Here is a 15,032-nt window from a genome sequence, read left to right as displayed (position 1 = left end):
AAGTTAATTATTACAGTACCTGTGACATGGAGCTAATAACTGGTACCTATTGTGTTGTCATTATTTGGATGATCTCTTTAAAGATTCAAACTGTATTCTCCATGTCTGAATTTCATATAGCACCTGGTAAAATGTAATGGAGTTTGTAGCCCTTCTTGAAATTTTGAATTAACATTTATAAGCTTTAAGAAAAATGCTTCAGGCAATATCTTTGATACAGAGAGAGGAGGATCTTTCCAAGTGTAGATCTTTTACCACTTATGAGATAAAAGTAGGAGGGTACACATAATCTGCTAATGGCAATCAACCCCATAAACAAGAGGAAAAAATTCTAAATCTAAGAAAGATTCTGTTCCGTGGGAGACTTTTTGTGCTTTTTCACTCACTAAGTCAGAATGTCAGACTCTTAGGAAGTATCAATTATTTGGACTTCAAGAGTTCAGTCATCTAATCTCAGATCTTTAATTGACAGCAAGTGAACAAACCAGAAAGGAAGTGGGGGCAAAATTCTGCTGGGCTCAGTGATAAAGAGATTCTTTCATCCTGATAGCCAGTTCTGACTGGCTGCTGTCAGGAGGGTAGAACTGTGTTTAAAGACAGATTGGTGTGATCCTATACACATGTTTCTTTTTTAAAGTAGAAGGTCATGACTGTGTCTTACACTAGTAGTAAATAATAGCGACCATTTTCAGGTTCATGCTGTGTGCTAAGAGCTTTATACATATTTCACTTAATTCTCCCATCAGCACTATGAGGTTTTACTGTTTTGATTTTATAGACAAATCACGTAGCTAATTAGACAGAGCCAGGGTTTGAATTCAAGCCTGCCTCACTGCAGGCCATACTTCTTTCTCAATGAAATATTTAAAATGTTAAGAAAAATACAGCGACTGACCTATACACCCATATAACTATCCCTAAACTTTACTGAATTATTTGTAAGATATTGCCATACTGGCTTCAGGTGTTCCTTTAAAACAAAAGGTAATAGATATAGTGGAAGCATATACTTCTTTCCTATCACAAATTTCTCCTTCCCTTCACAGAGATAACAACTATTCTGATTTAATATTTACCTTTCACAATTATGGGCTTCCCAAGTGGCACTAGCGGTAAAGAACCCACCTGCCAATGCAGGAGACTAAGAGACGCAGGTTCAATCCCTGGGTCAAGAAGATCCCCTGGAAGAGGGCATGGCAACCCACTCCAGTATTCTTGCCTGGAGAATCCCAAGGACAGAGGACCCTAGAGGGCTACAGTCCATGGGGTCGCAAAGAGACACGACTGAAGCGCCTTAGCATACATGCATTTCAGACTTAAATGTGTATGTCATTGCATGCATGCATGCTCAGTTGCTCAGTTATATTAGACTCTTTGTGAGCTCAGGGACTGTAGCCCGCCAGGCTCCTCTGTCCATGAAATTTTCCAAGCAAGAATACTGGAGTGGGTTGCCATTTCCTCCTCCAGGGTATCTTCTAGAATCACGAGTCAAACCCACGTCTCCTGCATTTCCTGCATTGGCAAGTAGATTCTTCACCACTGAGCCAACTGGAAAGCCCATGTATGTTTTTACATTTGTATAAATATAAGTGTTATTATGCTTTTTGTGTCATCCCAGCCAACACTGCATTCCATGGTATGAATATACAGTAATATATTTATCATTGTTACGTTGCTTTAGGTTGCTCCCAAGTTTTTGCTATTACAAATCATTCTACAAAGTGCATTCCTATACTAGTGTTTGAGGCAAATGTGTGAAAGTTTCCTGGGATTTAAACCTAGAGTGTTTATTTTCCTGTTACCCTCTAATCAGGTTTCCTGCAGGCTGGGGTGAATTCCTGATTCAGTGTTGGGATATCAGAGTCCTGGATGTGGGATAGAGGTATAAGATTGAGAGGAAAAGGGGGGTTTTTAGAGGATGTGATGTTGATAGCCCAGGTCACTTGAGAGAGGAATTTCAACACGCAACTAAGCAGTGGATCTTGGACTCAAGGAGAAAGATTCTGGTTTCTCCTTTGGCCTAATCAACTGAAAACTAATTTCAAGATGGTTGTGGGGATTTACTAAGAGACAAGGGAAACAAGGAATGGGCCAAGTGAAACAGAACACTTGGAAGAGTGCTTTTAAAGCAAGTGTCCAGGGAGCCTAGGGTTCCTATGGAGCCTCCTCAAGGCCGTCTGGGGGTGCCCCTGAGCAGAGAGCAGGGCCATCCCTTCTGATCACCGGAGCACCTCCATTCTAACCAGTTTCCACACTGGACTTCCCTGTAAGACTTTGTTTCCGTAAACTTTTTGTAGCTAAATGTCTTTTCAAATTTGCTTAAATATTTTGGAAGACAAGTAACCAACGCGAGACCTTTGCTCACAAGGTCCCACAGGTAGCTGTAGTGTGCACCCCAGGATTTCTTTCCTCGCTGGTGCTATCAGCAAGTGCTTAAGTAGATTCTGAGTGAGTTGCATCCCGCGGGGCCTGTAGCAGTAACCCATGTTTAACCCTCGTTTCTGAAGAGACACCAAACTGAAGGCATAAACAGGCTAAGCATGATAGTGATGGTACTGGGCTGACTGTTCCCTGCCCTCCCAGGAGCATTTTCATGTCGTGGTGACCTCAGAGAATAATAAGGACTTCAGCTACTTGGCTGCAGGGAAGAAGAGGTGCATAGAGGCTGGAGAATCAAGCAAGACTCAGATTAAGAGAGGCCTTGGCAGCTAAGTGAGGTCACATAGGGCCCATCTGAGGATCAAATTGAGGTAGCGTTAGCAGGAAGGCCAAAAGACCACCAAAGTTCCTGCCAGACCTGGTTTCTCCTCTTTAGGGATGGATTATCTGTACATAAAAGGGAAGCCCAGGTGGTGCAGTGGTGAAAAATCTGCCGGCCAACGCAAGAGACGTGGGTTTGATCCCTGGGTCAGAAAGATCCACTGGAGTGGAAAATGGCAACCTACTGCAGTATTCTTGCCTGGAAAATCCCCTAGATAGGGAAGCCTGGCACACTATAGTCATAGGGTCTCAACAAGTCGGACACGACTGAGCACCATCCACACATCCGTATAAAAACCAAAGATTCCTCCAGAGGTCAACATTTTAAAATGTAAAGAAGAATCCATCTTTGAGTCATAAAACATTTTAGTTAAAGGCAATCTGTAAGCAGTTGAACTAGTTCTTTTGAGAACCTGGGAAATCTATTGTTTTTTAAATATTTTCTACCAAAGAAACATGCCAATGGTAAGTAACTAATATCACTGATCAATATTGACTCCAAAATACAAGCAAATAAATTTCCTTCACTTCAAATATATCTATGGTCACTTGAATGTTTTCGCTTTCTCCTAAAGATCTTTTCCCGAAAATGATGGCAAAGTATTTTGTTTGTTTTAACTTGTCCCATCTTTCGCAACCCAGTTTAATTATTTTACAGATTTCCTTCTGAAACAAATAGGTCAGACAATGGTGGTAGTTTAGTCTCTAAGTCGTGTCCTACTATTACAATCCCATGGTTTCTCTGTCCGTGGGATTCTTCAGGCAAGAATACCAGAGTGGGTTGCCATTTCCTTCTCCAAGGTCAGACAGTAGTGACAGAATTTTGCCATTTCAATAATCTATGTAAGAGACACTGTTAATGAACTTTGTATATAAAATTTTCCTTTGTGTATCTTTTTTTTCCCCAATGAATTCAGTACAAAGTGTTGGTAAAATAGAATCATTAATTCAAAAGAAGGATCACCAATGTGAACATAGAACATATGAATTATAGAAAACTGTTTAGAGAAATCTGTTTTATTACTTTGAAATAGAGTACTTATTACATACTAAGCTAGAAATTAGTGCTAGTAGAAGGAAGGTAGTAAATAAAAACTTTCTAGCAAGCATCATAAGGCTTACGTGGTGGCTCAGACAGTAAAGAATCTGCCTGCAACGCAGAAGACCCAGGTTTGATCCCTGGGTCAGGAAGATCCCCTGGAGACGGGAATCTCCACCCATTCCAGTATTCTTGCCTGGAAAATTCCATGGACAGAGGAGCCTGTGGACTACAGTCTGTGGGGTCACAAAAGTTGGTCACAACTAAGCAACTAACACTTTCACTTTCAAGCATCATAAAAATCATAAAAATTTTTTTCTAAATTAAGTACAAGACTCATATCATAGGAAGCTTTGTTTTCTTTAAGCTCTCATATTAAAATGATTAAAAATCTCATTGAGAAGTATAGCATAGGTTTATTTTTTAGAAAAGAAAGATATTCTGTGTCTGAATGAATGCAAATTTTGAATTTGCGGTGTCTGAGTTAATACATAGTGAGGATATCCATTCCCTACTAAAAACTAAAGTATTTGATTCATCATTTATTTTGTAGAAAATGATACAGCATCCTCAGCAGGATATTTTCATTGCCAGTCACAATCTTTTCTCCACCTAACATTCAGCTTCTTTTCTAGACTGTGACAGATGGACAGGCAGGCCTGGCATGATGCAGTCCATGGGGTCACAAAGAATCGGACACGACTGAGTGACTGAACTGAACTGAACTGAACTGAACGGACCAAGGACTTATTCCTTTGCAGATCTGTGTTCTTTTCCTGACATTTCCAATGCCAATGATTCTACCATTCAGGTCTTCTCTAGAAAGATAGCTCACAAGCCCTTCTAAACCAGGCCCATTCTAAAATCACCTTGATGTGAAACTGAATCCCAGTGGGTCTCCATTAGTATCAGAGCATCTCCAGAGGTATGCTCTCATAATAAAACTTTCAGAGCAATTGCCTGGTCAAGACACAAAAGACAATCAACTTACTGATTTTTAACTTTGAGGCATTCATTGCAGTGCCAAACTTTTATGTTAGAATCCTTTATTTGTATTAATCAAAATAAATTCTCTAGGTGTAAATCTGTATAAAATATCTTCCTATAAAAATCTTCTACTTTTATACCTGGGCATTAAAGAGTGTTTCCATTCCAATTTTACTTTTCCTACTCAGAAGTCCCTCTTCTTGACATTAATAATTAACCAGTAAACCAACTTACCCAAATACTTCAATCTCGGTTTCTTTAAAAAGGAGAGTAACTTCAGGAGGGTCATATCGATGGTTTACCACTACCTCCAGCATGGGCCTGTGGGGCATACTTTGCTTTTTAATCTTCCTGGGGAAAAGTTGGGGCCAGGATCAAACGTAAGTAAAAGAAACTATCTTCATTTTTCAATGCATCTTATCAAGGCGATGAGTGAAAAATCAAATACAATAGACTGTGTTAATTTGTAAATTACTTTCTACTCTGGGAATACCAATAGTCTCATCTCTGAATAAGAAAATCATGCAGCATTTTGATTTGATGCGTGGCTAACAATAGGACAGTTTTACAGGTTTGTTTTTTTGTGTTTTTTTTTTAACTTTAAATTTTGTATAGGGGTATTGCCTATTAACAATACTGGGATCGTTTTAGGTGGACAGTGAAGGCACTTGGCCATATATAAACGTGTATTCATTCTCCCCCAAACACCCCTCCCATCCTGACTGCCACATAACTGAGCAGAATTCCATGTAGGAGTTTATTGGTTAACCATTTTAAATATAGCCGTGTGTATGTGTCCATTAGGGGATTGTTATTTCTAAAACTTTACATGAGTGATTATTCAAATTCTTCTTCTTCAAAAAAAGCACACCTAAATTCAAGATAGCAAACTTTCTTGCGTTGATTGCTTTTGTCTATTTGGTGTGGAATTATCTTTGTGTTTTCTGTATACTGTACATAGTAAAGCAAGAGTTACTTGGGGGTCAGTTCTAATACTGTGGTTTGAAATCTATTGATGTAATTACTTCTAAATTTGTGAGGTCGTTCTTCACAAATTACACGTGATTATTTGTTGAAAATTATTATCGAAACAGTTGTATTTAAAGCTAGGTCTTAAAATATTGATCTCATATCTATAAATAACATCTTAGTATTGAAAAGGAGCTGGAGAGTATCTAATCAAAGCTATCTCCCATATAAGTATAAATCCAGACAGAGGAAATAATTTGCCAAAGGTCACACCACTAAAAGAAACAGAAGTAGAATCTGTATTAAGGACTCCTCTTTATTGCTTCAGATTTTTTCCATTTTGTCATTAATGTACACATGTAAATATGTAAAATACACAATAAATGCCAATGTATACCTGAGATGTCATTAATTTTAGCACTCTCCCACCCCTAATCTGATTTTTCTCACATGGCCACCTCATTTCCTAGATTCTGTTATTCCTTCTTAAAAGACAGCCAACTGAAGTTCAGAGAGATTGGATTAAATGACTCCAGGTTAGTGGTGGAACTAGGACTAGAACCTAGGTCTCATGATACTGAATTTTTTTCTACTACACTGTACTGACCCTTAATAAGCACATTCTCTGTTTCTCTGAAAAAGTAAGAGTATACCATTTACAACATGGGAGTCAATAAATTTAATTGATTGATTCAACCAAAACTTTTTGAGAACCTGGCACTGAGGATGTATTGGGTTGGCCAAAAATTTTGTTCGGCTTCTTGGGGAAAAGCTGAATGAACTTTTTGGCCAACCCAATAGTAGATGATATAGAGCGTGCATTCAAGAAGGAGAAGAAAATTCCTCAATGAACAAACCAATGAATGAATGAATGAACAAGGTCAGGTGGCTATTGGTACCATGAAGAAAAAATATAAAGGAAAATGAGAGGATAAAGAAATGATGGGGCACCATACAAAAGTGTAGACAGGGAAGATTCTCTATGGAGGTGACACTCGAACAGAGCTTGTAGGAAGTAACAGAGCAAATCATGCAAATATTTGGGGAAAGAACATTCCAGATAGAGGCCAAGCTAGCATTTGTGCCTCTTTGCAAGCTCAGTGGCCATATTCTCTACAACTATTGAAAGAAAATAAGAAAAATATGAAATACTTTATATGATAGATTGTGTTAGCATTGCATCAGTAAGGATCAAAATATGTATGAGTAGATGGTTGCAGAGCTATCTTTTAGGGACTTGTAAACTTGAATTACATGAATTAGCTGAAAGTTCCTTGGACAGCAAGGAGATCAAACCAGTCAATCTTAAGGGAGATCAACCCTGAATATTCACTGGAAGGACTGATGCTGAAGCTGAAGCTGAAGCTGGAGTATTTTGGTTATCTGATATGAACGGATGACTCGTTGGAAAAGTCCCTGATGCTGGGAAAGATTGAGGGCAGAAGGAAAAGACAGCATCAGAGGCTGAGGTGGCTGGACGGCATCACCGATGCAATGAACATGAACTTGGGCAAACTCCAGGAGATGGTGAGGGACAGGGAGGCCTAGCATACTGCAGTCCATGGGGTCACAAAGAGTCTGACATCACTGGGTGATGAACAACAACAAAAAACATGAATTATTTTCTATTTCAACACTACTACCACATAGACAATCAAAATTAAAACAATAATAAACAAAAATATAAAACTTCAAATAACACCAATTAAAAAAATAACTTTTATTTCAGTTCAGTTTAGTCACTCAGTCGTGTCTGACTCTGTGACCCCATGGACTGCAGCAGGCCAGGCCTCCCTGTCCATCACCAACTTCCAGAGTTTACTCAAACTTATGTCTACTGAGTCTGTGATGCCATCCAACCATCTCATCCTCTGTCGTCCCCTTCTCCTCCTGCCTTCAATCTTTCCCAGCATCAGGGTCTTTTTGAATCAGTCAGCTCTTCACATCAGGTGGCCAAAGTATTGGAGTTTCAGCTTCAACATCACTCCTTCCAATGAACACCCAGGACTGATCTCCTTTAAGATGGACTGGTTGGATCTCCTTACAGTGCAAGGGACTCTGAAGAGTCTTCTCCAACACCACAGTTCAAAAGCATCAATCCTTTGGCGCTTATCTTTCTTTATAGTCCAACCCTCACATCCATACTTGACCACTGGAAAAACCATAGCCTTGACTAGACGGACCTTTGTTGGCAAAGTAATGTCTCTGCTTTTTAATATGCTGTCTAGGTTGGTCCTAACTTTCCTCCCAAGGAGTAAGTGTCTTTTAATTTCATGGCTGCAGTCACCATCTGCAGTGATTTTAGAGCCCAGAAAAATGAAGTCTGCCACTGTTTCCCCACCCATTTGCCATCTCTTTCAGAACTTTCCACAGTTAACTTTTATTTATGTATTTTTTTGGGTTGTGCTGGGTCTCTGTTGCTACGTGGCTTTTCTCCAGCTCTGCTGAGCAAGGGCTACTCTCCAGTTGCGATATTCAGGCTTCTCATTGTGGTGGCTTCTCTTGCTGAGGGGCACGGGCTTTCGGGAACTCAGCCTTCAGTAGCTGTGGCTCCTGGGCTCCTGAGGCCTACAGCACAGGCTCAGTAGTTCTGGCACACAGGCTTAGCTGCTCTTTGGTACGTGGGATCTTCCTGGAATCGAACCCATGTCTCCTGCATTGGCAGGCAGATTCTTTACCACTGAGCCACCAGGGAAGCCCAACGCCAAAATTAAAATAGTCCCCTCCCCCCGCCCCCGCTGCTAAATTTCTCTTGAAAAACTCTTGATAAATTCAGTTTAGTCTAGCAAATGAAAGTGTTAATTCAGGAAACAGGTTGCTCAGGTTCAGCTCCTAATTCTGTAATTTAATAGCTGTGTGACCTTGGGCAAGTTAATTACCAGCTTCCTCCTCTGTAAAATGGGAGTAATAAAAGGGCTTTTTCATAGAATGGTTGTCACAGCACAGTGACATATATACATATATAAATACATATATGTATGTATAGTGCTTAAAATAGTGCCTAGAACTGAGTACGGTTTCAGTAAATATATCTTATTATCATCAAACCTGAGCATTTCTAATTTTCTGCTGTTCCTGCATAAGTACATGGGAAATTGAGAAGATGGTTGGAAAACTGGAGATTCTTTTCCCCCTTTTACAATTTTTCTGTAAGTGGTTCCAAATTACTTGTCACGTAGAAGAATTACCAGTTGCTTTTAAAGTGTTTATTTGCTTCCAAATTAATTTCATTGTTATTAAGACTTGCTGATTTTTAAAAGCCTTTTTAAAGGTCATAGTGTTGTGCGCGCCTGTGTGCTATGTTGCTTCAGTCCTGTCCAACCCTGTGACCCCTTGGACTGTAGCCCACCAGGCTTCTGTGTCCATGGGATTCTCTAGGCAAGAATACCGAGCGGGTCGCCACGCCCTTCTCCAAGGGATCTTCCCAGCTCAGAGATCAAACCCGCGCCTCTTACGCCTGGTGCATTGGCAGGCAGGTTCTTCACTGCCAAGCCACTGGGGGGCCCATGGCGTTGTGAGGGACCTGCAGCAGCTCTGCCTGCCGCCCTCTAGCCCTGATCAGCTACTTGAACTATTCAAGCACCTTTTGGGTTGAAATGCACTTCTCTTTCTATTAATAGCATAGGTAGTTCTCAGTATTACAATTAGATACTTTTACAACATATAATTAATAACCTAGTTTATATTTGTAAGTTTTCTTTTAATAAAACTATGAAAATTCACCCATTTTAAGATTTCTATTTCAAAAACTTATACTGATTCATGTCCATTCTTGGTACATCACATCAAATATAAAACTGAGGGAACAGCCCACTGTTTGCAAACAGTTTGTAACCTTGACCTCAGTTATACACATAACAGAGAGTGATGCCTGAATATAAAGACCTGCCTCATTCACTTACAAGCCATATGACCTTGGTCCAAATTAACCTCTTATCACTTGCAAAATAGGAATAATAATGGAGTCTACATCATTGGCCTGTTGTAAAGATTAAAAGAGTTGTATGTAAAGCCCTAATACAGCCTCTCATTTCTCATTTTTTGTTATTATCATTATGTTGTATGACTGTTATCATTTGTTCTGCAAGGACCTCCATAACTACTTTCATTCCTAAATGCATTTCCTAGCTCACTGTTATTCTATTCATTTCTTTATCCACCCACTAGGATAACATAGTAGTTCTAAGATTATTTCCTTTCAACTAATTCAGCAAACTTAATGAATCATAACATTTATTGAGTACTAAGCATGCTAGATGCTTTCAGATAGATATTCTTATTTCATCCTTGCTGCTGCTGCTAAGTCACTTCAGTTGTGTCTGACTCTGTGCAACCCCATAGATGGCAGCCCACCAGGCTCCCCCGTCCCTGGGATTCTCCAGGCAAGAATACTGGAGCGGGCTGCCATTTCCTTCTCCAATGCATTTCATCCTTAGCACCCTGGTAAAGAAGGCGACTGGGCTTCTGCGCTGGCTCAGCGGTAAAGTCGGCTCAGTCCCTGGTTTGGGAAGATCCCTTGGAGTAGGAGATAGTAAAACCCACCCCAGTATTCTTGCCTGGGAAATCCCATGGACAGAGGAGCCTGGCGGGCTATAGTCTATGGGGTTGCAAAGAGTCGAACACAATTTAGTGGCTAAACAACAAAAAAGGTAATATTTAAGGTATATTATTTAACTTTTCAGAGAGGGTTAGTGACTTTACCATGGTCACTCAGCCAGCAGATAGCAGAGCTGGAATTCAATCTCTGGTACCTATGTTGCTTTTTTCTGTCGGGCAAAAATATTGAACATATTTATCATTTAAAGTTTTCCTTTGCTACAGAAGCTCAGGGAAGGTGCTATCACTACCTTTCTAGAGGTTAACAAAATCACCACCTCTATTTCTGAAGTCTTAATTCCAAGCTATTTTTTCTTGGAAACCGTGCTGAAATGATTGTAGATCGCAAATAAATGTTAATTTTAAAATATTTCAAGTTGAGAAAAAGTCCCTATTGTAAAGCTAATCTATTGAGTGAGATAAAAAATCAGAAATATAACAAAAATGTCATATAAATATACTGATCCTTCTCTTTCCTATTTCAATAGGTATGTCATTTCAGCACCAAAACTATTCCGTGTTGGAGCATCTGAAAATGTTGTAATTCAAGTTTATGGATACACTGAAGAATTTGATGCGACAATCTCAATCAAAAGCTTTCCGGACAAAAAAGTTACTTACTCTTCAGGCCATGTTACTTTATCCACAGAAAATAAATTCCAAAATTCTGCTACCTTAACAGTATGTATTTATCCTTCAGTTTCTTTATACATACAGAATATTCTCAATAAAATGTGTACCCAGTTTGAATATTAATAACAGAGGTTTGATCATTTATACCAAACTTCCACTGTGTGAGTCTTAGATGATGTCAGGCACTAATGATGATATGGGTGAAAAAGAAAATTCTAAATTGGAGAGTTGTATCTGTTTTTTGAGTAGTGTATGAAAACTTTAACATTCTTATTGGAAAATAAAGTTGTCCTAATGTGAACATATGGAGAAGGAAATGGCAACTCACTCTAGTATTCTCCTGGACAGAGGGGCCTGATGGGCTACAGTCCATGGAGTTGCAAAGAGTCGGACACGACTGAGAGACTAATACTAATGTGAACATATTTGGAAATGAGTGGAAAGTACTTGCTTACTGTGAAAATTACTAATGCAAAGAAACAGACCAATATGACACGCATATTGATCTGTCATGCATTACCTACAAAAATCCATGGATGCTATTGAACATTTGTTTGTTTAAACTTCAATATCCTACAATCAAAACTTCTAAAACTAATAAATTATTGATTACTAAAGTGAATAGCTCTCATGTATAACCATAGTTAATAGAAAGAACAACCTGTATCAAATAAATTTTCCTTCTACTGGGCTTCCCTGGTGGCTCAGACGGTAAAGAATCTGCCTGCAGTGCAGAAGACTGAAGTTCGATCCCTGGGCCGGGAAGATCCCCTGGAGAAGGGAATGGCAACCCACTCAGGTATTCTTGCCTGGAGAATTTCATGGACAGACGAGCCTGGCGGACTTCAGTCCATGGGGTCAGAGAGAGTAGGACACGACTGAGGGATTAAGATATTGTTGCATAGTTTGGTTGGAGAATCGCTCATAATTCATTTCTTATTAAGAACTCTGACAACTAAAAATAACTTTCATACATACTGTTTCTTTATCCAAGTGAAAAATATTGTTTTAAATTCTGATATAAATTCAAAAATAAAGAACCAAAAAATCCAAGACTTCTAGACTTGGAAGGGCCTCTGAGGCTTACTAGACCAGTGTTTCTTTAAAGTGAGTTCTTTAAAAAGAGATTAAACTTTGAAATTTTATAAAGAGCTGAAAGTTAGAATTATGTTGATATTTTGAGTTTATTTTATAAATGTTTTGATTTTATAATCACACACAAGTCACAAGCACAAGAATATTACACTGACTTTTAGGTCTGTACTTATGTAACACTGTGCTGAAAATATTTCTTTAGTTTTACGAATAACAAAAAGTCAACACTGAGAGTCTTCCAGAATATTTTATCCTTTTAAAAGGGGGTCTATATATTACTCAAATTTGAGAAACGTTGATCTAAATAAATTCTAACCAAGTGTAGGAATTCTTTGCTTCGTGTCCTTGATGATAAGTACTCTAATCTTTTAGCAAACAGGTCCACTTATTAGGTTTATGAAGAAATAAAATTCATTTCCCCAAAGAAGACACTTTTATCTGCTGCCATTAGCCACAAACATGTGGCTGTTATCTTTAAATTTAAATCAATCGAATGTAACTAATATGAAAATTTCAGTTCATCGCTCATACTAGCCATGTTTCTAGTGCTTAAATAGCTACAGATGGCATGTACTGAGCAGCATAGATATAGGACATTACCCTCACCACAGAAAGCTCTATTGAACAGTGCTAACTTAGATGGCTAATTGGGAAAAGTAAATTAGGGTGGGGAAATCATAAAAATTGGTGCATATCTTAAGCATTTAAATTTATCTTAACATTACAATATATCTTTATTTGCTAATCGTTTGATGTTGTGCCAAGGTCTTTTCTTGGGTCCACTTGCAGCAGCAAGCCTTATTCATAATGTGTCACACCTTTAACGAATCATTTGTTCTATAGTTTCTATTTCCTTGAAGTAGAGAAAAAACGTAGATACTTGCAAAGCAATCTGAGTGCAGAATCTTTATAGATTTTTACTGCTTTTCCAAACGTTTACAGTACTGTCATATATCTAATTCAGCATGGTTGGTTGTATTAATTAGCTTTTATCTCAAACTGGAAAGTGTACTGCTCAACCGTGGGAACAGAGGATGTAAATATAATACAGTGTCCTGAACATCAGTCAGGATGATGAACAGAGGGAATGGAGAACATGGACTAATCCAGCGAAGTGAAGAGGTTAAAGCTTGTTAAAAGAGCTGTGTTTCAGATGGTAAAGAATCTGCCCACAGTGTAGGAGACCCAGGTTTGATCCCTGGGTCTATTCTTGCCTGGAGAATTCCATGGACAGAGGAGCCTGGTGGGCTACAGTCCACGGGGTCACAAAGACTCAGACACGACTGAGTGGCTAACACTTTCATAGTAGTAGTCTTACTAAATGCGTATAAAATTTGGGAAGCATAGAACCAAAATATTTTTAATTACTTAAAGCTGAATGTTGATTATGATGTTTGGTACTGAAGGGCTTGGAGCAAAATTTGTTTACTACTTTGGCTCCTATGTTATTTTTTAAATAACATGTTTTATAACTTTAAAATTATTATACTCTTTCCCCATCAACATTTTCTTTCACAGATACCACCCAAACAGTTGTCTGAAAGGCAAAGAGTTTCACATGTGTATTTGGAAGTTATATCGAAGCATTTTTCAAAAGCAAAAAAAATGCCAATAACCTACCACAATGGATTCCTCTTCATTCATACAGACAAACCTGTCTACACTCCACACCAGTCAGGTAGAGTATAAGATACTTCTTTCTCTGGGGAGTAGTGGGAAGGCATGGACACTATACTGTAGAGCTTTTTTTCTTCAAGCTTGAGCAACTAGGTAACTGAGGATGGCATTTATTTAAACTGAACTTTGGAAGTGGGGAAGAATTATTTATTTTAAATTCTTATTTTGCATTGGAGTAAAATTGATGGGCAAAGTTACATTAGTTTCAGGTGTACGGCAAAATGATTCATTTGTACGTATACACATATCAAATTATTTTCACTTTTAGGTTATCACAGAGTATGGAGCAGAGGTCCCTGGGCTATACAATATAGGTCCTTGTTGGTTATCTAGTTAAATATAGTAGTATGAACACTACCACACTCATTCAATGAGGCCACCATCACTGTGATAACAAAAGCAGACAAAGATACCACAAAATAAGAAGATGACAGGTTGATATCACTGTGAGCTTTTTAACACTTGAATTTAAGTGGAGATAGGTTTCCAACTTGATCAAAAGAATCTCAATCCCCAGTAATTTTTACACTTATAAATATAATTTTAATTTTAAATTCATATGGAAATTGTTAAATAGTTGTACGGAATTTAGTTTTAAATTTAAATTTTAAATATAAATCTTAGATTCATATGGAAATCACAAAAATCAACAATTACATTATCTACCCTGTCAGTTGTTCCCATGTAGGAAAAAAGCTATTTAAGAATTGTGAAATGTAGTGTTAGGTTTTATTATTAAACAAGCATAAGAGGTAACTGCAAATATAATTTTGGCAATGTGAAAATAATTCATTATAAAGTAGCAATCATAAAAATTTGGAGCTAATTCTCAAATTCAGAAAAAAAATCAAACCCTAGGGTATCAGATGTTTCAGCAAAAAGTAAGTGAAGTCACATAAATAAATGGATATTAATTTTCTAAGGAGATCCACCTAAAGAAAGTTCCTATAAGAAGACTGTTTTGTATTAGTGGTTTATCTGTCAGAGGGGGAAAGGACAGGGTAGCCAATCAACCCTCTGATTGGTGAGTGACTGGATTTACTCCCAATGAATGAAAAACGAAACACAGAGAAGTATGAATGCTGCCCACATGTGTTCACGTATCTGCAAAATCTTCAGTTCCTCCTTCACTCCCTGTTGCCCGAAAGTAACTTTTAAGCAAATCAGAATGGAATTAGAAGAGAACTGTACATGGAAGGGCGAGGTTCCGGAGTTTCAATAATGGCATTATTGGTGAGGGAAAGAGGACGAGAGGCAAGACCAGCCAGTTTTGTTG

General features: G+C 38.3%; 1 protein-coding gene across 1 annotated transcript in view; it reads left to right on the top strand.

The window, feature by feature from the left end:
• Positions 1 to 5,054: 5,054 nt before the first annotated feature.
• The window catches only part of C5 (complement C5), a 96,445-nt gene continuing 86,467 nt past the window's right edge, over positions 5,055 to 15,032 (top strand). Inside the window, exons 1-3 of the mRNA XM_043453710.1 lie at positions 5,055 to 5,166; positions 10,840 to 11,032; positions 13,598 to 13,757. Of these exons, the coding sequence (XP_043309645.1) occupies positions 5,102 to 5,166; positions 10,840 to 11,032; positions 13,598 to 13,757 (418 nt within the window). The 5' untranslated portion in view covers positions 5,055 to 5,101. The remainder of the gene's footprint in view (positions 5,167 to 10,839; positions 11,033 to 13,597; positions 13,758 to 15,032) is intronic.

The sequence above is a fragment of the Cervus canadensis genome, chromosome 30, assembly GCF_019320065.1.
Source record: "Cervus canadensis isolate Bull #8, Minnesota chromosome 30, ASM1932006v1, whole genome shotgun sequence".
Classification (NCBI taxonomy): Eukaryota; Metazoa; Chordata; class Mammalia; order Artiodactyla; family Cervidae; genus Cervus; species Cervus canadensis.
The sequence above is the reverse complement of the archived record's forward strand: the minus strand, read 5'-3'. Positions and strand labels throughout refer to the sequence as shown.